The sequence below is a fragment of the Podarcis melisellensis genome (assembly GCF_964234715.1).
Source record: "Podarcis melisellensis genome assembly, chromosome: 9".
NCBI lineage: Eukaryota > Metazoa > Chordata > Lepidosauria > Squamata > Lacertidae > Podarcis > Podarcis melisellensis.
The window spans coordinates 22,813,886-22,837,129 of NC_138541.1; the positions used below are offsets into that span (position 1 = coordinate 22,813,886).

The 23,244-nt window shown below is 41.8% G+C and overlaps 1 protein-coding gene across 5 annotated transcripts in view; it reads left to right on the forward strand.

Annotated features, from left to right (window-relative positions):
* Nucleotides 1–23,244, forward strand: part of AIMP1 (aminoacyl tRNA synthetase complex interacting multifunctional protein 1) — a 41,693-nt gene that overhangs the window by 1,724 nt on the left and 16,725 nt on the right. For 2 of the 5 annotated variants that reach the window (XM_081925273.1, XM_081925272.1), the window contains exons 2-4: nucleotides 14,595–14,728; nucleotides 18,348–18,461; nucleotides 20,052–20,216. In XM_081925273.1, the coding sequence (XP_081781399.1) occupies nucleotides 14,614–14,728; nucleotides 18,348–18,461; nucleotides 20,052–20,216 (394 nt within the window). In that variant the 5' untranslated portion in view covers nucleotides 14,595–14,613. Of the gene's footprint in view, nucleotides 1–275; nucleotides 375–12,007; nucleotides 12,094–14,594; nucleotides 14,729–18,347; nucleotides 18,462–20,051; nucleotides 20,217–23,244 lie in introns of those variants that run through there. The other 3 variants (XM_081925271.1, XM_081925269.1, XM_081925270.1) reach the window with 3 other exon arrangements.

Sequence of the window (23,244 nt, forward strand, 5' to 3'; positions counted from 1 at the left end):
TCTCAGCTAACCCTGTCACTCCTCATTTCTCCACAGTGCGTGCTTCTGTTGGTAACTCTCCATCAAATACTATCTGAAATATATTGTAACTCGTCCTGCCATGTGCCTCTTAAATTATCATAGTGGTGCACAGTGCAAAAATTACTAATCCCTATGGTGAGCTGTATAATACTTAATGGTGATTAATATTGTTTGTGCAATGTCCTGAGAGCACAGTGCTTTCTTAAATTTACACGAGATATTTGTGTGCTTAATACTGCCTCTCCTGATATCAGGTGTTTACAGATTTGGCAGGGAAGAGGAAGCAGATTTGCGGTCCTGTCTTCTGCTGAATTTTGCAGCGTGGATCTCTGCGCTGACTGTGCTTGTTAAATGTGAGTTGTGCTAACATCTATTTATGTAACATTGAATTAAGGGGAAGCAAAACGTAGGCATTGGCAGTGAGTGGACCATGTTAAAGAGCAAAAGTGGGTTCTGAGTCTTGTGTCCTGCCCCCATAGCGCTTCATTTTTAAAACTGTTTTTCCTTAGACTAGGAATGAGAAGAGGACATTTTTATTCTGTAGTTGAGGATTGAGGGATCATTTGTGTGAGAGAACTGGCAGGTACAGTTTTTCCTATAAGTGTTCAACTATGCTTGTCCTGAGGCCTTAAGTAGCTTCAAATCAAATCAAAACTTTATTAGCAAAGCCAACAGGTCACAGCTATACAAGAGTTAAAAGTGAAAATAGGGATAAAAGGAAGAAAAGAACAAGCAAAAGGAGGTCCGTCAGATGAACAAGTCTGTCACTCAGATGGTGGCCCTCAATTTCGCAGCTCTCTCGATGTACCTCGCGACCTTCTCTGTTATCTGACTATCCGTATCAGATAATAGAAAATATAGTGTAATGTCTGGTGAACGGCCGGGGTTGGAGAGAATGAGTGGAGTAATAATCTCATTCCTTAGGTCTTTGTAAAGGGGGCAAGATAGAAGGACGTGGGACACTGTTTCCGTGTTACCATCTCCACATGGGCAAAGTCGTTTTTCAAATGGAGTCTTTTGGTAACGACCTTCGAGTACAGCAGAGGGAAGAACATCCCATCTAGCCAATGTAAAGGCACGTCTGTATTTTGGGATGGTTAGTTTAAACAAATATGAAGCTGGAGAGTCAAAATGAGAAGGGGGAAAGTAGGTATACCATGGGCACCGTTTCTTTAAGATAGTCAGGTTGTTTTGTCGTTCAATGTCTTTCAGGCGCTGGCCTATTAGACTCTTTGCTTTAATGAGGCCCATTGATAGTAGGGACTGTGAATGCAGACCGCATGTAAGGAGTTTTTGATGCACAGTTTTGAACCATTTGCTTTTGTGAGGGTCTTGCATTACTAGAGGCAGTAGACCAGGTGGATTCAGATTAAGATGAAACCAATAGTTGAATGTTCTCTGCCAGGTCCGAGTTTCCACAGATGGAAGGCAGGCCTCGAGTCGTAATGCTGCGTTTGGAACACAGGAGGGGACGCCGAATATCTGCCTTAGAAATTTAGACTGAGCAGTTTCAAGACTGGAGCAGTGGTTCCCCGTCCAGATTTGTGCCCCGTACAGTAACTGCGCCAGAGGTTTTGCTTGAAAAACTTCAAGGGCTGCTGGGATGTATCTGCCCCCCTTCGTGTAAAAGAAGCGGGACAGCATCTTGATACTTTGAGCTGCTTTTTCTTTGGCACATTTTTGATGGACATCCCAGGACCCGGTCGACTGGAAAACGATACCCAGATATTTGAAGGCTTTAACCTGTTCAATTGTCTGGTTATCCATCCTCCAGCTGTACTGTCTGTGTTTCCTTGCAAAAACCATAATTTTGGTTTTCTGATAGTTTATTGCAAGTTGCTCTCTCCTACAGTATGCTGAAAATTCACCTATGAGCCTATTTAAGCCTATTCTTGTTCGAGATAGGAGTATCGCATCATCAGCGTACAAAAGCACTGATATTGATTTGTCAGCCAGTTTGGGGGCGTGGAAGTCCGGAGATGACAAACAGTTAACCATATCATTGATGTAGATGTTGAATAGAACTGGTGCCAGGATGCAACCTTGCTTGACCCCCTTACTGACAGGAACTGGTCCTATAAGATGGCCATTTAACGAAGTTCTTACATGCAGCACCGTGTCTTTATATAAACAGCTGATCAGAAATAATAGTCTTTTGTCTATACTTGATGTGCTCAATTTATCCCAGAGTCTTACACGTGGAATTGAATCGAAAGCAGCCTTTAGATCAATAAAGGCTGCATATAACACCCCACGGGATTTTTTGGCATATTTGTCAATTAAATAGGCTAGGGTGAAGCAATGGTCTATGGTGGATCTGCCTTGCCTGAAACCCGCTTGCTCTTCCGCTAGAATAGCTTCAGTTTCCAGCCAGCTAGTTAGCTTGATATAAAGATGTTTGGCATATAGTTTGCTGGGTATAGGCAGAAGGCTGATTGGTCTATAACTCGCCGGGTCTGTCATGGGTCCTTTTTTATAGATTGGGATAATTATTGCCTCAGTCCAACCATCTGGGAGTAAACCCGTTGAGTCGATCCAAGAAAATAAAGACGCCAGCAGGGGGGCCCACCAGCCAATGTTGGACTTCAGAAGTTCGGCAGGGATGTAATCATTCCCTGGGGCCTTGTTGTTCTTTAATTGTGCGATTAAATTCTCAACTTCCTTTGCAGTTACTGGTGGCCAATGAGGTAGGTCCTCCAATTGAATGCATAGTTTGTAATGTTGGGCTTCCTGGTCATAGAACAAAGATTGAAAATGGTGCAACCACTCCATTGGTTCCACTGTACAGATGGAATTAGTACGCTCCTGGTCCAGTAGACCAGATATGGTTCGCCAAAAGCAAGTAGTATCTTTCTCGTGCGATGCCTTAACCAAACTGTGCCATGCGGCTCTTTCAGCTTCCAGTTTCTTTCTCCTTAGTAATTGTTTGTAAGACCGTCTCAGATAAATATAAGCATTAAGTAGGAGGGCAGTCCCTGATTTCCTGTATCTCTGGTAGGCTGTTCTCGTTTGTCTCCTTGTTTGCCTGCACTCCAGGTCAAACCAGCTAGCTCCGTCCTTTGCCCTCTTTGTAGCGGAGCTATGTATCACTGTTGTTAAATGGGGTTTCAATCTTTCCAAAAGTAATTTAAAGTGTTCCATAATCGCATCTACTGAATTGCCTGATACAATAGCGGAGCGAATAAGCTTTAACTCCACTGACTGAAGAAGGAGGGTTAGATTTTCATTCAGTATTGGGGACCATTTGAGTCTTTTGGGGGCAGGTATATCCAAATTTACAGAAGGTATATATTGTGGCTCGGCAATAGAATAGTCAAAAGGCCGACCTGCAAGCTCTAAAATTAGAGGTAGGTGATCACTCAGAGTATTGTGGCCCACTTGGAACTTCCTTACAAAGCTGTGAGCAAATCTTGAGATTAAGATATAATCTATAACGCTTCCCCCAGCCTTGGAGAAATGGGTATATTCCCCGGGGCGGTTTAAGTAGCTTCCATTCCTTTATTCTTTTATGCTTCTGCTCTGTGCACATTGGCAAAAAGCATTTTGAAATGGCAGCTGGCTCACAGTTGGCAAATCACTCTTCCAGTTGCTTAGAATCCCCTCAGTAGCCCAGTTGTCTAGGCTCTCCCTAATCTTGCTTGCTATGAGAGTTGAACAACCTGCTGCAGTGAAGAGGGTGGTGGGGACTCTTAATTCTGTCATTGGTTAGGCAAGGTTTGCCATCTGGCCTTTCTGTCAATGGCCTTATCCTCCACAAATTTGATATTTTAAAGCTGGTCAAGTTGGCATCCGCCATTGCATATAGTGGGAGCAAATTGCACTATGCACTTTGTGAGCAAGTACTTGCTTTCTTCTGTCTTGAGTCTCCAACCCTCTAGCTTCAATGTGTGTGTGCATTTCTTACTCAGTTTCCACCAAAGTGGTAAACTTTCTTCAAAGTGGAGGAAATCCACTAGAAACTGTTTTCTTTGATATCTCCTCCTGCAGTTTGAGTCTCTTCTTGCCCATTCAATCTCCCTTTTTCCTTCTCTCACTTCACTTTTCCTTAACTTCTTCCTAATTAAAACTCTGCTTATTTCCTGCATTGTGATGCTGCTGAAATCCCACATGTTTTGTGGCTTATACCCCTGAATTTTTAAAAATCTTATTGTTACACGGCACTCAGTGCCTGTTGGGGTGTTCTTTTTGCTTCTTAGGCTGAAGTCCTGTTCTCTCCTACCTAGTAGTAAATCCCAGTGAACTCAGTTGGATTTACCTCTGAATAGACGTTATAGGATTTCACTGTAAGTTGTCTGAGACTACCTCTCCCTTTATAAAAACCAGACTCATTATATATGTTGACTAATTTTCTGTAATGCATTGTTCTCTGAGATTAGGCAAGCTACCGTAAAAGTGAGTGCCTTTCTACATTTGGGAATACTGCAACCTATGTCTCAGGCATGAAGGACAAACATACTAAAAATGGAAGCATCTGAATTGGTTTTCAAGGCATGATTCTTCTATACATTTGTAGAGGTGAGGAGAAAAGTTTTGAGACTCCTGTTACAATAACCAGGAATCAAAGAATATTGCTTAAGAAGCAGTCCTGTTTAGGTTTTGAGCGTTATACATATCCAGGCAAAGTGGAGATATTTTTGTCTTGCACAATAATTGAAACAAGTGTGCAGCTGGAGCTTTCTCTGCTGCAGATTTTCTCACTTCCAAGGAGACAAGCTGACATTGACTTTCAAATATGTAACTGATGTTGAGTCCACCTAACTTGTTTAGCTGCAGTGATTGCCCAATAAACAACAAGAGTGTATAGTCAGAGTGCCTTGATCTTTGAGGAGTATGGAAAAACCTGCAAATGACTGCAGTAAGTTAAATAAGTTAAATGATACAAATTAAATAAGTTAAATGCTACAAGATATACCAGGGCATTTTGTTACATCTTTGAGTGGTGTTGCCAAATAATTCTGTAAATATATTGTGGTTGACTTCTTCAAATACAGACCATATTTCCAACCATTTATTTAGCTGTGACCTTTTATTAAAATGTCTAATGTGGTATCCTTTATTTTTAATAGCATTTATTACTGTAATAAAGAACAGTGATCATGCTGATCTAAAGAACTGGAGGACCTTCTCTGGATAAATTTATTCCATAAGTATGTTCACTTAGTACCCCCCCACACACACTTTTTTACTGTTCTTTAGGCAGCAGGTAAAGTCCATCCCAATCCCAAGCCTTTTATTTTTACATATTATCTGATCACCCCTTTTAAAATTGTATAGGTTGCTGTTTAATAGTTTTTGTACTAGCTCACCATGGCTTTAGTTTATGTCTTTTGTGTTTTATTGTTTATATGTGGTTTTGTTAACTGCCTTGAGGCTTATGCAAAAGGTGGGATATAAATGTCTTAAATAAACTGAACATCTGTTTCCATATTTCATTGTGGCCTCCCAAGAGATAGTTAAGAGATTTTCTTCTTCTTTTAGTATTGGAGTTATTTTCAACTCTGGCAGCTTCTATGCTGCTTCACACATAATGTATTTACTCAGTGTTTGCATATATAGCACAGGTTACAGTTATAATGGAAACACTCTTTAAAACATAGCACAATGATTAGCTCGAAAAGATATCAGATGAATATCAACAATGGATGTTTCTGTATAATTCGGTTAAAATGCCTTGCATGGAAAAGATAAAATGTATAAGCATTAAGATCTCAATTGAAAACTTCTGTGAAGTTTTCTTCCCTGCTTGCATATGTTTAAGTGGAAATATCTGCATGCAATGAAACGTGGATCTTCAAAATGCATTTTGTGCTATCACTTCAAAAATATTTAACTCATTAAATATGTCACTTAGAATTAATGTGCTTCACAGCTTGGTTGTCTGCTCGTTTACTGAGATAGCTCAGTCAGTAGAGCATGAGACTCTTCATCTCAGCTCTTAATCTCAGGATCATAGGTTTGAGTTCCACATTGGGTGAAACATTCCTGCATTGCAGGAGGGTTGGACTAGATGACCTTGTGGTACATTCCAAGTTTAAAATTCTATGATCGATGAAATTAATTTTATTGTCTTCAGTGGGGCTTGTTCCCTAGTCACCTACCTGGAAGTATATCTCATTCCAGCAGAAAGCCCATCTGTTAAAAAAATAGCCAAAAAAGAATTTATAATAAAATGCAGTTCACTATGACAACATAACACTTCTTTCCAAACCAGCAATAAAACATGTATAGGATTGCACTCTTTGGCCCATAGCAGAAGCTTTCTTATGAAGCTCTGGTAACTGTGCTTTAAAATGAGTGCAGGGACTAGGCATTTTGGAACCTGGGAGAGGAGAATGTAAATTTAATTGTGGGTAGTAACATAAATGAAAGGAATAATTGTATGTTTGTGCCATAGTAATATGGCCTGTGGTGCAAGTTTATTTATACAACTACTTAATCACCGTTCCAGCCAAATGGGCATTCAAACCAACATGTAAAAAGTTTTTTTAAAAACCATTAATGAATTTAAAAGCCCATAAAAATATCAGACAACAGCTGAAACAGCTGCTCAAAACAAGACTAATAACAGATCAACCATAAATCTATTCAACATAAAAATGCTTGGGTGGGGGAAGTATCTTAAGCTGCTGATGGTGGATGCAAAAGGAAGTCCTCTGAAGTTCTCTAGGGAGAATATTCCATAGGATATCAGCCAGTTAAAATGGACTCCGGATTGGAACTATTTCCAAAAAGCGGGCCACTGCATTTTAAACTGGTTAAGCTTACTAACTTTCTAAGGAGAGCCCAATGTCGAGCATGTTTTTGTAATCTAAGTAAGACCTTGCCATTGGATGAATAACAGTGGTGAGAACTTGGCTAGAGGACAAGTTATAGCTGCCTCTTTGACCATCTAAATCTGGTAAAGTGTGTTTCTAACCAGAGCTGTGGCTTTAGGAGTCAAGCATCAAAGTCGTGTGTTGGAGCACACCCAAGATGCACACTTTCCCCAGCTCCAGCTTGCTAATCATAATTTATTTTGTCTTGCCAGCATTCAATTTTGTTAACTCTTATCCAGATCATCATAGTATTGTAACTAGCAATAACTTCCCAACAATGAAGATAATTTTGGGTTTTGTGAAAGGAGATGGCTATCCATAGACCTTCTTTCTTCCCAACCCGTTCTCCTTAACATGAAAGTTGTGCCATCTCGCCTTCTGTTTCCACACTGGTCCCGTTCTGAACCCGTACTGAGATTTCCTCATCCAATGATGCTTTCTTCAGTCACACATTAAGCCTTGCCTTTCCAAAAGCATTCCAATGCTCTGCGCTTTTCTTGAGATTTTATTTGTGCAAATGTTTAAGTGGAACTTAGCAACTGCTTGGATAGCATGCTTTCTTAAAATTCAAGTCACACATGAAAACAATTTAAACTGCAAATTGGCTCTGCTTGGCAAGCAGGTCCCTTCTCCCTCCAGGTGCTGAATGCAGATGATCTCAAAGCAGGCTTGGCCTAAGGAATGAGAGAGGGTGACCGCCCATGGCCCTCCAGTGAGCTTTGGCTGAGTAGGAGTGTAAATTGGCTCTTATGCATACAGCCAATCCTCTGGTCAGTGGTTGATAATTTGCTAGTTGCAGCTCTGGTCTGGAATTTAAAAGGCCAGAAGCAGGTAATGGATCAGAAAACTGTGGCTGTACCAGAGCCATGTGGAGGCTATTAAACATGTCTATTGTGTAAGTGTTGTTTCTGGGTGGAACACCAGACAGCGTTTCATGTATATCCAACAGTACTGTATATGGGACTTCAAACTATCCCTTGTGTAGCAGGAAGATTGCCATTAGCTATAGGAGGAGGTTCAAGCCATTCAGGCATAAGGTGTTCGAAAAATAAATTATAAGTGGCTTGGGTCCTAAGTTTTTATTTGTGATCAGGAGAAGCTTCTGTTCACGGAGGAAGAATTCCTTCATGGGAGGAGCCCTTCCTTTTTAAAAACCCCTTCTGTCAGCAAACACCTAAGATCCCAGTCTAAATAGACCAAATACCTATTTTTCAGTATGTACTAAAGTTAATTGAAAATTTGCTGATTAATTCTCTAAACTTCACTGCTTACTACTTTTTTTTTTTGCAAAGGAATTGGGTTCATTTGGATTGAAGTGAACTATATCCATGCTGATAACAGCCTGCAGTTTTAGCTGAAATTGTTTACGCTGCAATCCTAGGCATCCATTGCAGGCCGGGGATCCTTAGTTTCACTAGATAGTGTCCAATGAAGTAGTTCTATTTAGCACATATATTTCTGTATGTGCAATGGAACATCCTTGCCCGCCCCCCTTCTTCCCGAGATTTGCTCCACAGGGTTGGAGGAACCTCCAGAACAGATCTAGTGGGGTGCAATCAGTGGAACCAGAAGTTATGTTGCACAGCCAGAAGTCCTTGCACTAAGCAAATTACTTCATTGGATACCATACTTTGTACTTAGGGAGACTTGATTCTGAGTAAATAGGCAGATGATCAAGGAATGTGATTTCTATCTTGTCAGTGCAGCTGTCATTTGGGAGTCTAAATTCAAGTGACTGTTCCATTCCACCCAAGTTAGACTAAGAACAGTTGTATGAAGATGAGGAAAGAGGTAGAAGTGTTGGTTGAGGCTTTATTTTGGTCTAGACTGCTGTGGGGTCATCTTTGTTCAGCACCTGGAAGGAGAAAAGACCTGCTTGCCAAGCAGAGCCAATTTGCAATTTAAATTGTTCTCCTGTGTGACTTGAATTTTAAGAAAGCTAAGTCCCTTGCCCATTCAGGGCTGTAGAATTAACTATATGATTATGTGTCGGTGAACCAATATAATAAGATTTTTAAAAAGAAAAATATTGCATTTTCCCATTTTTTTCAAAGGTAATGCTTCTGTACAAATTCATATTCAGGCTTTTGTTGTTGTTGTTGTTGTTTTTACTTCTACAGTTAGGCATAATACTTTTATCTTTCTATTTTTGTAAAGCATGAAAGCTTCCACAGAGAACTTGTAAGGGCGAGTAACATGGGTGCATGGTAGCTTAGAACCAGTATTAAAAACTCAGCTATATAGCTAGGCACCAAATGGCTTCTTAAACCAGGGTTACAGTCACCAAAACGGAATGCCTAGTTGCCATTTTGGGGCCAGACGTCTGGAAAGTCATATTTTGAATACAGTCGTACCTTGGTTCCCAAACGCCTTGTGACTCGAACGTTTTGGCTCCCGAACGCCGCAAACCTGGAAGTGTTTGTGAACTTTTTTTGGAAGCCAAGTGTCCGACACGGCTTCCGCAACTTCTGATTGAATGCAGGAAGCTCCTGCAGCCAATCGGAAGGCGCACCTTGGTTTTTGAACATTTTTGGAAGGTGAACGGACTTCCAGAATGGATCCCATTCGAGAACCAAGGTACGACTGTATGACTTTTTGGTTTCTGAAATTCATTCTGATTGCATAGATAAAATAGAACGGATAGAATTCTACAGGATTTGTTACTAGTGTGTGAAAACAGTCAAGATCCAAGGATCCCCAGGCTTGTGGCCAGTAGCCAGGTACAAAATGCAGCTGCAAATTTCGAACGCTGCTTAGAACTCATATCAATATATAGCACGGTGTGGGTATGTTTGTGATAAGATTAGCTAGCTGGCAAATGCACCATTGTAGCCTGTGAGAAAGAGAAGTTATTGTACACATCTTTGCTATAGCATCCTTATTTTAGTATCCAGAGAGCAGAAGTGGAATCGTTAGCTCAGTCTTGAATGGGTGGCCAGAAACATTTGCTAAACCAGCAAGTGTGATTGTTCCCACATAGCTCAACATACTTTATAGACTGTATTTAGAGGGGGGACGACTTTGTGGTCTGAATGGGTTTGTATTCCTATTAGAATGATATTAAAAATATACTTGGGATGGCTTAATTATTCCAATTACCATACAGTAAAATGTTCTGCCAAAATGACAAAGAGATGTGGGACTCTGAGAGTTAGAAACTAGGGCCACTGTCCTAAACAGCTACAGCGCAGGCAAAAGAGAAGAGTGTATCCAGAGATAAATAAAAATAAAAATCTGTAGCTGAAAAGGCATTCTGGTTTTAAATAGAAAAGCAACTTGCCTGTTTGGCAGTGGTAAAATCTGTCTCCGTACCGCTGTTGGCATACTTCTTCTGCCATGACTATCTTTAGAATTGTAGATGTTGAGCAGTTTTACTTAGGGTGCTTGTATGTAGGGTTCTTGCTGTATTCTGCTCAGTGTAGAAATTGTGTAGAATATCGGTGCACTGCCTGAACTAGACAACAGAGATTGAAATCCTAGCAGTTCAAAATAGATACACTAGTCATAGGGAGACTTCTCTGTTGTAACAGAGCCTGTTAAAAAAATTCCCTGGTGATCTATTTTCAGCTGTTATCGGTATTATCTTACATGTAGTGCTACTGAGGAAGTGCTTAACCTCGTACTCTTAGTTTCATTGCTTTCTTTGAGTAACATCACTGTCCTGTACATGCTTACTCAGAAGTAAATTTCTTGTGAGTTTTGTGGGGCTTACTCCCAGTAAGTGCAGTTTAATACAAGAAAGTTTAAGTGGAAGTATACTATCTTACAGATCACACATTTATTTAAGAAATCTGTTGCACAAGTAGGCTGAAATTGGTAGGTTTAAGCAGCAGTAAAAAGTTTATGAAGTGATTCAACTGAAATCTGCTAAATGCTACTAAAGAGCTCTCAACTAAGCTTCCACAATGTGAATTGAGTAGGATCGTGATTTGACTCGTTCAAGAGTCCCGCAGCTGAACTTAACCTACTGAAGTTCCCATGTTCTACCAAAACAGCTGTGCTAGGTTTTTTGAAAAAACAGTTTGCAGCAAAGTTTATATTTCTGTATGTTTGTTTAAATGCTGACATTTGTTTCCCTTGCTTAATCCAAACAGGGGGGAAAATGCTTGATCTGCCTTGTGTCAGTGTGGCTGGAATACAAAATCTAAGGACTTTTGCTTGCATTCTCTCTCTCTTTTTAAAGCATTTGAGATTTATGGAATAATAAAGTCATCGGCTGTAGGATATCACACACTGTGACCTGGCTTGCATGTAGCTCTAAGCCAAACCATGGCTCAATGTGAAATCGTGAGTGTGCTGGTTCCAGAGGAGAGATCACGGCCACTACATTCCTCCCTTGTTTCTCCTGCTGTTGCCCTGCCATGAGCTAACCTTGGTTTGGCTGAACCTGCCATGTGAACCTGAGCTTGTGGGTTGTTGCACTCCAGATAAACCACAAGCTATAAAACAGTGTCCACGGCTTGTGATTTGTCTGGAGAGGACAAACTGCAAACTTGGGTTTGGATGTCACCCTGTGTGAAACTGGCTATTCTCAGCACCTGTCATCTCTTGTCTAGGAACCCTCACGCATTCTCACTAAGCCATGGTTTGGCTTAGTGATACATGTGAACTGGGCCATTCCTGCTTGATCATTAAACCATGGTTAACTACATTTGTGCCATTCCACAGTCCTGTACTAGTGTCACTCTGGCATAAAATGACAATCTATACTGTTACACTGCTAGGCTCTCTCGCTGTTTTTTCGGAACACAAACTAAACAAATTGTGAAATATTTGTAAAGCACAGATAGGTTACTTTTCAATCACTGCAGCTTTGAAGCAGTAATTGTCTTATAGCTGAACCCATAAGTTATTATTTGAATAGAAAATAGAAAATCTGTTATCTCTTGAATGATCAGAGAGCTTCCCAAGTGAAAAAGGGGGAAAGCCAGAGGTGTTAGCTTCAAAAATTCTGCCGTGTAGCCATAAAACTCATCAATCCAGCACTTACTGTGGCCAAATTCAAGTGGTCTTTCCAGGCTTTCAGTATGATAACTCTGAAACTAGTACATTTCTACATGCATATCATCTGCAGAATATTTTCTAAACCTAAGCACTAGTCCAAATATATGACTGAAATACCATCCTAATATCTTGTTGAAGTGGTGTGTTTATAAATAGCTGACCAGGACCAGTTGCTGCCACACAGTGTGGCTGGGTGTTTTTGAATCTGGTTTATGCTTTCAGTTTCAGCACTGGACCAAATATTAATATTCAGGTAATACAGAAACTAGCAGAATAATAAGGGTTGTCCCCTCTTTTTTAACCATTCCAGTTATTTGGGCTTAAGAAGATAGATTTCTTTTCTTTCTACTTGATTTAACAGTGCATAGTGAACTGCGGGTGTAAAAGAATGGCACTGGGTAAAGTGATTATGTTTTCTATCACTGGGTAAAGTGATTATGTTTTCTGTTTCTTTGACACATGATTAAGTGCAGTCATTTGGGGGATTCATTTATTGTTACTGTCCTCATTATTTTGGTCTATAAAGCCCAGGATTGCATTTAATACTGATTTTATGTAACTTGCATGCTTTCTTAAATTGTCAGGGTATATTTTTGGATCCTTAAAACACAGTTTGCTAGTAAGAAGCCTCTATTTCTTTGTTTAAATGCTGTGTCTAAAGTGTTAAGACTTGTATATTGAAAGCAGATGCTTCAGAAACGAATTTAAAGAATAATACTAGGCTAGCTAGAACCAAAAGCACAACTTGTGAATATCACAATGTCTTCTTTGTTGTGAGATCTCTTGGTTCATAATTATTTTATCAGCTAGAATTGTTCTCAGATTAGCAAAAAGAACCCAGTGTTTCTCTCAGCATTAAGGAAATAACCAGATAATCGTGTCACTGAAGCAAGTTATTGCCCTCCAATCTGCATCAGAAATTAGTTTGATTTATAGCTGTGGTTTTTTCCATGACATTCCTGTAATTACAATGTATTAGAATAATTAGAATAATCCCTGTAATAATCCTCCAGTTTTATCTTCTACAAATTATAAGAAGTTGAGAAGTCTTTATCCCAATGAAAAGTGGATATTTTGTTGCTTTAATAATTATGTTGTATGGTAGCATGTTTTGTATATAGTGACTTGGTTAGCCCATAAGTATTATGAATAGTATTCTTAGACAATGTATTTTTCAGAAACTAGTTTTTTTATATAAAGTACAATTGAAGTGATCTGATGAATGGGGCAATAGCAAAGGACACAATTTAGAATTTGATGTTTCAGACAAGGCAGCTATGCTGTAAATCCATGTTTCAGCAGTCATACATTTTCTGCTGTCTACAGCATTCTAGATTTCGTAGAATACTTCAGGAAAAGTACTCTACCGTTCTCATTTCTAGTGCTGCTGTGGCAAACAGAGGGAAGAATAGAAAACAACATTTGGCTATGTTTGTCTAGTAACATAGAACATACATTTAATCCTGCATTAATTTGAACATCTCCCTGGAATCAGGACTGGAATGTAAAACCTACTTGAGGCCTTTTTTCTTTGAACATCAGTCCTTAAGCTTTAATTGCTAGGTTCTTTTGGTACGAAAAGAAACAAAGGGGAATCTTTAAAAACCAGGAATTGCACAATGCACAAGGTGAATTGCTTTTCTGTGCAGATTACACAAGATGTTTCTTTGTCTTTTTGCTCTGGATCTTCATGCTCATAGAAATAAACTACAGCTTACTGCCTTGAAGCTTATACTTGCGCTGTGAATTTTCCTCTTATATATGGCGGCTTCAGTCAATTTTGATTATACAAAACTCTTCCTTTATATCACTTCCTGGATACATGCTGCTGCTGTTTTAGGCTTGCTGTTTTAGGTTTGTTCAGAAGTAGAGATCATTATTAACTATGTGCTTTTTTAAAAAAAGGTATAATATCATTGTATAATATATTTTCAGAAAAAAATAATATGAATAACTACACTGGGTAAAACCCAAAGTAGCAAGAGCAAATGTCTGCTTGTGTAATGGCACTTTTACATCTTCCTTCCCCCTCTACCTCCTGCTCCCAAATATGTTCCGGAGGGGTTAGAGGACCTTCCAGAGCAAATATTGGAGGTGTGTCAGGGTGGAGGCAAGGGGGGGGGGGAAGAGAAAGTTCTATAGCAGAAATTGATTTCCATGAACACATGGGTGTAGAACACTGGATGATGCCCTTTAACTTCCATAGCCCTTCCAGTGTTGACAGTTAGCAAAGTTTTTTTTTTATTGATAAGTTGGCAGTGCCACACAAAACCCTTATACCCATGGGCCTCCAGATGTGGTTGGACACCCAACTCCCATCAGCTCCAGCCATCATGGCCCAATGGTCAGGGATGATGGGAGCTGGAGTCCAGCTACCTCAGGAGGAGCACAGGTTTCCCACCCCTGCCCTACACCTCAATGCTCTTTTGGAAATCAGTAGTGGTTAAAACGACCTAACTTTAGCAGACTCAGCCTTGCATTATATAAAAAGTAGAATTAAGAAACATGTTTGTTACAGATGGTAGACCATAATCACTTTTCTTCCAGAATACTGGAAAATAATGTCACACAGCAAAATCAGCTTGACAATTCCTTTTAATCTGAGTGTTTTAAGTTAGACAGGGCAAACCCAATAGGCTCTATTGTTAGATGTTCTACGGCGCTGGCAGTGGCTGGTTCTTAGTCAATTCAAAACAGAGCTGCAGATAATTGCATTAATAAAACATTCACATCATTCTGTTTCCTTTTATTTAGGTTTTTCGTCCGTTCCTTGATGAAAATGGCAGCCAACAACGCAGTTTTGAACAGGCTGGAGCAGAAGGGCGCAGAAGCAGATCAAGTTATCGAATACCTTAAGCAGCAAGTGGCTCTTTTAAAGGAAAAAGCCAGTAAGGCATCAGTCTTTGACCTTATCATTTAAATGTGCTTTGTCATAAAACTTGCATGCAAAATCTGTGAGCAGAGTTGAGAATTTCTTACTGTGAATCTAGCCCAGTATGTAAACCCCAGAATTTAGGTTATACCTTCCCTGCAGCAAGCAATAAACGTGCTAAGTTTCCTATCATTCTAAAAAGCAAAGGAATTACCAGGTGTCCAAACAGTTTTGATACTTGGCAGGCCCCCAACCTTAATTATTGTCATGGCTGTAAAATGAACAACTCCTGAATTAACTTTTATACTTGATGGCACAAGGTCTTCTCAGGGAAGGTACGTATGGAAAAAGGTATGCCAGGCCATGTAGGGCTTTATGGACAATAATAAACACATTGAATTGTCAGCCACTGCAAATGTCCATGCTGTTTTCAAGAACATCCTCTGTAGAGCGCATTCAGTAGTCTAAACTGGGAGGCCAGTACCTTTGTGATTTAACAAGGAATAGGGACCAGTGCATAAAATTCAGTTAATGAAACATTTCTAGCAACTATTATCTCCTGGACATCCAGGTAGAGTGCCAGGACTAAAAGCATGCCAACGTTTTAAAGATGATGCCAGCACGTTGTAGCAACCCTGAAAATGGAGGATTTTTACAGTTCTGTGCATTGCGGCATGGTGGAATTGATCTTCTCCTGTTCCTTCCAAACAAACGTAAGATAGGTGTCCCAATCTTGAACTCATTTAAATAGTAGGTGCTGCAGAAATGTAGGAGATGGTGTGCACATTTGTAGCTCCCAACCACAAAACGGATTTGAAGTATAGCATGTATATTTTAATGCCTTCCAAAAGATGTGTGTATCTTGAGAATACTCACTCACTGGATATTTTCATACACAGTTCCTTCAATTTAATAATACGGTGAAGACACATGGTTCAAATCTGTTTGTTTCTAGAAGTGTTTGGGCAGTTTTTATTTATTCTGCTGGTTCCCATAGATTTTAATTTAAAAGTTTTAGAGTTGTGGTGCTAGTTTGAATTTTTGTATATTAGTGTGTAAACTGTCTTGAGAGCTCAGTTCAGGCCTATTAAATCAGATCTGTGTCCCTCTGGATTTTGTTGGACTATAATTCCTCTCATTCTTCACTATGTTGGCTTGCGCTGATGGGAGTTGGAATCCAACAGCATCTTGAGGGTCATTGGCCCCCCATCCCTGTGTTAGATGAATAAAAATGTAATTCCTGTTCATGGGGAAAGGAGAGTTAAAATCCACAGGGTGCAGAAATATTAAGCCCTCTTTAAAAAGCAAGATAGCAAACTCTTGCTCATGTGTGTGATACCAGAAAAGGGCCAAGTCCAGTCCTTCTCAAGGTGCAGAGAATTCTGCTATAACTAGAGCTGACTGTACTGAATGGTGGTATCCTCCTCTTGAAGAAAAAATATTGCGTGAGAGCTGTGTAAATGTAAGCCACCTGACTCTGAAGAATTTACAGTTTGCTTCTCTAGCATTGTTAAAAGCCCACCATGTAAAACCGCCTTACAGAAATCAGATGATTGATCTATCTCTATGCTTGATTGAAAGAATCTCTCTAAGGTCTTGGTTATAGGTTATCCCACCCCTAAACCCATGGTCCTTTAACAAGAGATTCTGCAAATGGACATACAACTTTATTCATGTAGATCATGTGATTGATAACTAAGCTTTTAGCCCATGCTGTGATAGTGCTAATTAATAACTTTGTACAGTTTATTGTGACTTTAATAACCCTTCAACAATTCGTCTGCATGGATTCTTTATTGTCTACTTTCAGCATTGATTTGTCCAAGAGTTTGTTGTGATACCTATGAAATTCTTTGACTAGGTCAAGATTAAAAAACCACAAAGCCCCAATCTGTGTTATATAATGATCTAGAGCCATAACTGAAGCTCTTTAAGCATACAGTGGTGCCTCGCAAGACGAAATTAATCCGTTCCGCGATTCTCTTCGTCTAGTGGTTTTTTCGTCTTGCGAAGCAAGCCCGTTGACAGCTTAGCGGATTAGCGCTACAGCTGTCAAGCGGCTTCCAGCGATCAGCTGTTAAGCGGCTTATCAGCAGAACAGCTGATAAGCGGCTTAGCGGCTTAAGAAAAGGGCAAAAAAAGCGGAAAAAAACCTGCGGGGGGGATGCAAGATTTTTTCCGTCTTGCGAAGCAACCCCATAGGGGAATTCGTTTTGCGAAGCGCCTCCAAAACAGAAAACCCTTTCGTCTAGCGGGTTTTTCGTCTTGCGAGGCGTTTGTCTTGCGGGGCACCACTGTATTTTTACCTTTTGTTATGCTTATGTACTTGTGTACAAAGCTATTATATATTCCAGTGGTTTAAAGCAGGCTTTACTGACCTCTAGCACTCTATAAAGATTTTTGGACTTCAACTCCCATCAGGCCCAGACATACCGCATGCTGCTTGGGGCTGATGGGATTTGGAGTCCAAAACATCTGGGGGGCACTACAAGCTGACAAAGGCTGTGTTAACATTTGTGGACTATAGCACAAAGCAAAAAATAAGTGTCTGCCACCTTTTTGATCGTATTGTCTCCAGGTCCAGGGTTTTCAGCATATTGTTCAATGTGTCTGAACCGAAGCCTCACATTAAAAAATAAAAATTCCAAAGGAGTCATTTTGGCCTAGAATCAATAGACAAATGTTCTGCTTATAAATATAAGAGATCAAACTTTTCAACAGTTTCTGCATTGCCCTCAGGTAGTGCCTCTAGAGTTCATTTCACTATAGTTTACAGAGAAATGCTCTGTCATCTTCCTCCCCCCCTTTCCTGATGTAGTTATAAGGAAGACTTTTAAACTAAAGAATAAACAGTTTGGCTATGCATTCCATTGTAATAGGCATACGATACAGTTCCAAATTGTATTCCCGCAAGAACCTTAGAGCAACAGCTCGTTTCTCAGAGCAGGTGCCAAGGAAAAGGGGAGCTGGGGGGGGGGAGGCACCCAATGTGATTAAAAAGTCCAATTCTGGCTATGCTGTGGAATTAATTGAAAAAATACCTGAGACTCAGCAGTAATAACAGATATTAGTGTGTCATTTTGACATTTGTGTGGGATGGTAAAATATCTTTAATAACTGAGAAAACTGAGGTGTTAAGTAGCTATATATGGGCATTCTGTGGAAAAAGCAAGGGCTAGAACTCACATCTCCTGCTCTCATTTCCAGAACCTTAATGGAAAAAACATCTTTCCTTTTAGTTGCTATGTTGAGACTTTCTCTGTTGTCACGACTCCCCCCCCCCGTTTGCTTTTTTTAAAAAAGCTGATAGTTTCCGATTTCCCCCCTACAACAGAATCAATCTGGAATTTGAGCACTGCAAGAAACTCCTAATGTGCTCTGTACTCCTGTATTTTTTTTGTCTTAATTTGATTATTGCCCTAGGTTTTTTTTTTAATAGGAAAGGATTTAGAGGGGGAAGCATAAAGAAGAGCACTAATGCACGAATTGTGATTCTTCTGTTTTTTGAAGTTTTAAGAATAAGTGGGTCTTAACTTTAAACCCTTAAACCCTGAATTTCAGAGTTGTGAAATTAAGCTTTCCCTCTATGACAGTATTGTGTATGTGATTCCTAATGGAGAATTTGTCTCCTGTAGTCTTGCAGGCATCTCTGAGGGAAGAAAAGAAGCTTCGTGTAGAAAATGCCAAACTGAAGAAAGAAATTGATGTGCTGAAACAAGAATTGATCCAGGCTGAAATTCGGAATGGAGGTGACTGAAATGGGGTTGGGGGTGGGAGAGCAATGTCGTCTTAGGCAAGTGTGGCTTCTTCAGTCTGCAGAACACTCATTTCCCATAACAAGGGGAGAAATATTAGGGAGGCACTGAAGGGACAAAGTGTATTTTGGGGTGTAGAGGGATAATTACCCCAATTCTTAGATTTATGAAGAAAAATATTGGTGGTAAGCTACTTGTCTGGGTAGTATTCACTACCTGTTTGACACCATCTATACATTTTGATCTACTGCATCATAGCAAACCATAGTAACATTTCAGAAGGTGCATGCTACACTTTCTGAAATGTTACTCTACATGCCTTTAGGATCTGGAATGTTGTGAGAGGCGAGGCTGAGCCAGCAGACAAACTGGAGCATCGAGAATCAATCTTGGGTGCTCCTTTTCTCAAATATGCAAATTCTAAGCTGTTTTGGTTGAAAACTGGTGGCTGAGGGGAAGAAGGGATAAACTGGAATTTTATCTGTGTGTGCATGCAAAATACATACAACCCTTATAAGTGACATTTTCTTCTTAATTCTAAAGAATGAGGGGAGCTGTCCCAGGGGACAGGAGACAAAGAGGAAATCCTGTTGCACAAGCAGAAATTCGATTGCATGATATTGGAAGCCGTTATCCACATTTTGTTTCCTTCAAAATTGTGCATACAGAAATATTTTCTGCGAGCCTCTTGAGTTTAAGTACATAGAAATTGCCTAAGTTTGTAACTTACAAACTTAATTTTATGCTTGCCATAGTGTACTATGAACTTTGTATACTTGGGACTTTGGCTACCGTATACATGCAGCCAAATGAGATGATATCATCCAAAGGATAGGTGGTGTTATCACCTAAAGAGTGTGTGTGGTGCACTCTGCAAGTCAAAACCTTGTCTCATTGGAATGGGTGGAGAAGATAAATATTTTAGCCCTGTCCAATCCTTGTGTTAGGGGAACACTCAACTGTGTAAACCAGGTCAAAAGCATACATTAGTAACATTATACTCATTTTATGTACTATGTTAGTAATCTTATACTATGTTAGTAATCTTATACTAATTTTATGATGTGCTTGTCTTCTAGCTTGGTGTGAAGCTATTGTCCAAAGCAATAACTTTAATCTATTGATTTTTATATTTCAATGTATTTCATCCCTATTGTATTTAATCTATTTTAATCTGCTGACTAAAATGCCACATTTAGCTAAGGCTACAATCTAACTTGGAAGCAAGTCTCAGTTCAATCAGAATTTATTCTAATTAACATGATTGGCACAATTAATTCTTGCTGCTATCAACAGTCTGATTGCCTATTAACTCTCATGATGCTTACCCATAATAGCCAGAAGGATTAAATTTAATATGTGTAAGTGAACCCAGACATTTGGAGATGACAGAATCCCAATATTGAAATTTATCCCTGCATTTTATTACTACTAATATTTCACGAAACCTTTAAAACCTACAGAACTCTCATTTTTGATTAATGGATTGAATTTTAGCATTTTATACATTTTATTAAATGTGTAATATTCCTGCATTAAATATATCTTGGCAATGTTTTGAATCTTTCTTTGTGTTTAATGTAGTGAAACAAGTCTCTCTGCCGCCCAGTGAAACACCTTCTGCAACAGCATCCTTTTCAGAAGAAGTCTCTCAGCCCGCCGCTGCTGCAGCGGCCCCATCTGGTCCTAAAGACCAAATTAAAGGAACAAATGAAGAAAAGAAGAAAAAGGACAAGACGGAAAAGAAAGGTGATTTTACATATGCTACTTGGAAATGTTTGAAGTTCAGTTTCATTAATATACACCAAAAAGGAATGTTATCAGTGTAGAAGTTTTTCAGGAAAAATTTTCTGGACTAGGTTAGGCAAAGTGGTAAGTGATTGTCTGTGTAGCTTATGTGAAATAAAAGCTGACAAGTAACTAATAATTTCCATTTAAAAATGCTCCAAAATTTCCAAAGTAATTTAGTTTAATACAATATCCTTAGAAATGAAAAGAGAATTGTTAGAATTGGAGGAAACAAGTGGGGACATGAAACAAACCTGTTGTATGGTACAGTGGTACCCCGCAAGACGAACGCCTCGCGAGACGAAAAACTTGCAAAACGAAAGGTTTTTTCGTTTTCGAGTTGCCTCGCAAGACGAATTTCCCTATGGGCTTGCTTCGCAAAACGAAGCTTGCCCAGGGGACAGCGGGTCTTCTCTTTTGAAGCAAGGGGCAGCGGGGAGAAGCGATCTTCTCCCCGCAGCCCCAGGTCCGGGGACAGCGGGAAGCGCTTCCCGCTGCCCCCGGACCTCTTTTGAAGCAAGGGGCTGTGGGGAGATCGCTTCTCCCCACCGCCCCTTGCTTCAAAAGAGGTCCGGGGACAGCGGGAAGCGCTTCGCGCTGCCCCCGGACCTCTTTTGAAGCAAGGGTTTGCGGGGAAAAGCGATCTCCCCGCAGCCCCTTGCTTCAAAAGAGGTCCGGGGGCAGCGGGAAGCGCAGCGCTTCTTCCCCGCTGCCCCCGGACCTCTTTTGAAGCAAGGGGCTGCGGGGAGATCGCTTCTCCCGGTGCTCCAAAGCCAGGCGGGGGGGAGGGAACACCTGCCCCCACCGCCCGGCTTCGGAACGCTGCTCCGAAGCGGGGCGGGGGGGCGGGAACACCTGCCCCAGCCACCCCGCTTCGGAACATTGCTCCGAAGCGGGGCGGGGGGGCGGGAACACCTGCCCCAGCCGCCCCGCTTCGGAACGCTGCTCCGAAGCGGGGCGGGGGGGCGGGAACACCTGCCCCAGCCGCCCGGCTTCGGAACGCTGCTCCGAAGCGGGGCGGGGGGGCGGGAACACCTGCCCCAGCCGCCCCGCTTCGGAACGCTGCTCCGAAGCGGGGCGGGGGGGCGGGAACACCTGCCCCAGCCGCCCCGCTTCGGAACGCTGCTCCGAAGCGGGGCGGGGGGCGGGAACACCTGCCCCAGCCGCCCCGCTTCGGAACGCTGCTCCGAAGCGGGGCGGGGGGCGGGAACACCTGCCCCAGCCGCCCCGCTTCGGAACGCTGCTCCGAAGCGGGGCGGGGGGGCGGGAACACCTGCCCCAGCCGCCCCGCTTCGGAACGCTGCTCCGAAGCGGGGCGGGAACCTCGCACCCCGCCGCCGGGCATCGGAACGATGCCCCGATGCCGGGCGGTGGGGCGGGAACCTCTCCCCCCGCCGCCAGGCATCGGAACGAGGTCCTGGACCTCTTCTGAAGGCAGGCGGGGGCAAAAGTCTTTGCTCCCCCCGCCTGCCTTCCCGGGACAGCGGAGACTTCTCCGCTGCCCCGGGCGATCTTAAAATGCTGGCGGGCGGGAGCGAAGCGTTCGCTGCCGACCCCCAGCATTTTAAAATCTCCTCGGGGCAGCGGAGACTTCGCTCCCGCCCGCCAGCATTTTAAAATCGCCCCGGGACAGCAGGGGCTTTTAAAATGCTGGCGGTCGGCAGCAAAGCCCTCCTGTCCCCGGAGCTTGCGGGGCGGGAGGTGGGAAGAAGGGCTTTTCTTCCCACCGCCAGCCTTCAGAACAGCCTTCTGAAGGCTGGCAGTGGGAAGAAAAGCCCTTGTCCCCCCCCCCCCCAGCCTTCAGAAGAGGTCGGGGGACAGACTGTCCCCGGACCTGGTCTGAAGGCGGTTTCCCTAGGAACGCATTAATTGATTTTCAATGCATTCCTATGGGAAACCGTGCATCGCAAGACGAAAAAACCGCAAGACGAAGAGACTTGCGGAACGAATTAATTTCGTCTTGCGAGGCACCACTGTATCCCCACTTCTTGTTCAGTGCTCCAGACATCTTGGAACGGGGCCATATAGTCCGGGGTGGGCTAATAACAACAACAACAACAACAACAACAACAACAACAACAACAACAATAATAATATATTATCTATACCCCGCCCATCTGGCTCGGTTTGCCCAGCCACTCTGGGTGGCTCCCAACAGAATTAAAAGCACAACAAAACATCAAACATTAAAAACCTCCCTAAACAGGGTTGCCTTCAGGTGTCTTCTAAAAGTCAGATAGTTATGGGGTGGGCGCCACTACCGAGAAGGCCCTCTGCCTGGTTCCCTGCAACCTCACTTCTTGCAGGGAGGGAACTGCCAGAAGGCCCTCGGACAATGGGGGTGGAAACGCTCCTTCAGGTATACTGGGCCGAGGCCGTTTAAGGCTTTAAAGGTCAGTACCAACACTTTAAATTATGCTCAGAGACATACTGGGAACCAATGCAGGTCTTTCAGGACGGGTGTTAATATGATCTCAGCAGCCACTCCGAGGGTGGCGGGCAGGGGGAATTGAGTGGAGGATGTCCTGAACCTAAGTGATTTATTTCCATGTAGGTGCAGTTGATCCAGAAAAGTTCCTGGTCAATGGGAATGGGGGGGGGGATGTCTTTCCCAGCTTCCTTCTTCCTTGATCCTAATGCTGTTCACTAAGTATAAGCCCAAGGAGGCAAGATTCCTTTCATTGCCACCTCTTTCCCCTTTTTCACAACTGATACCCTTAACAATCTGGGGAGCAGTTGGTGGTTTAACTGTCCTCAACGTTCCATAGTCCTTGAAGAACAAGTCCTCAGCAGGCCAATTGTGAAGGTTCTAGCCTACTTGCAGTAGATTGAAATTAATGGACCCAAGTTGGGTAGGTCCATTATGAATCTTTGTTTTTTAAAGCTATATTTACAAGTTAATATATTTCTGTGATTCTAGGAATCCTGTCAGGTATGCAGAAACTGTAACCTTATTTTTGGGTAGGTGCATTTTGCTTCTAAGCAAAAC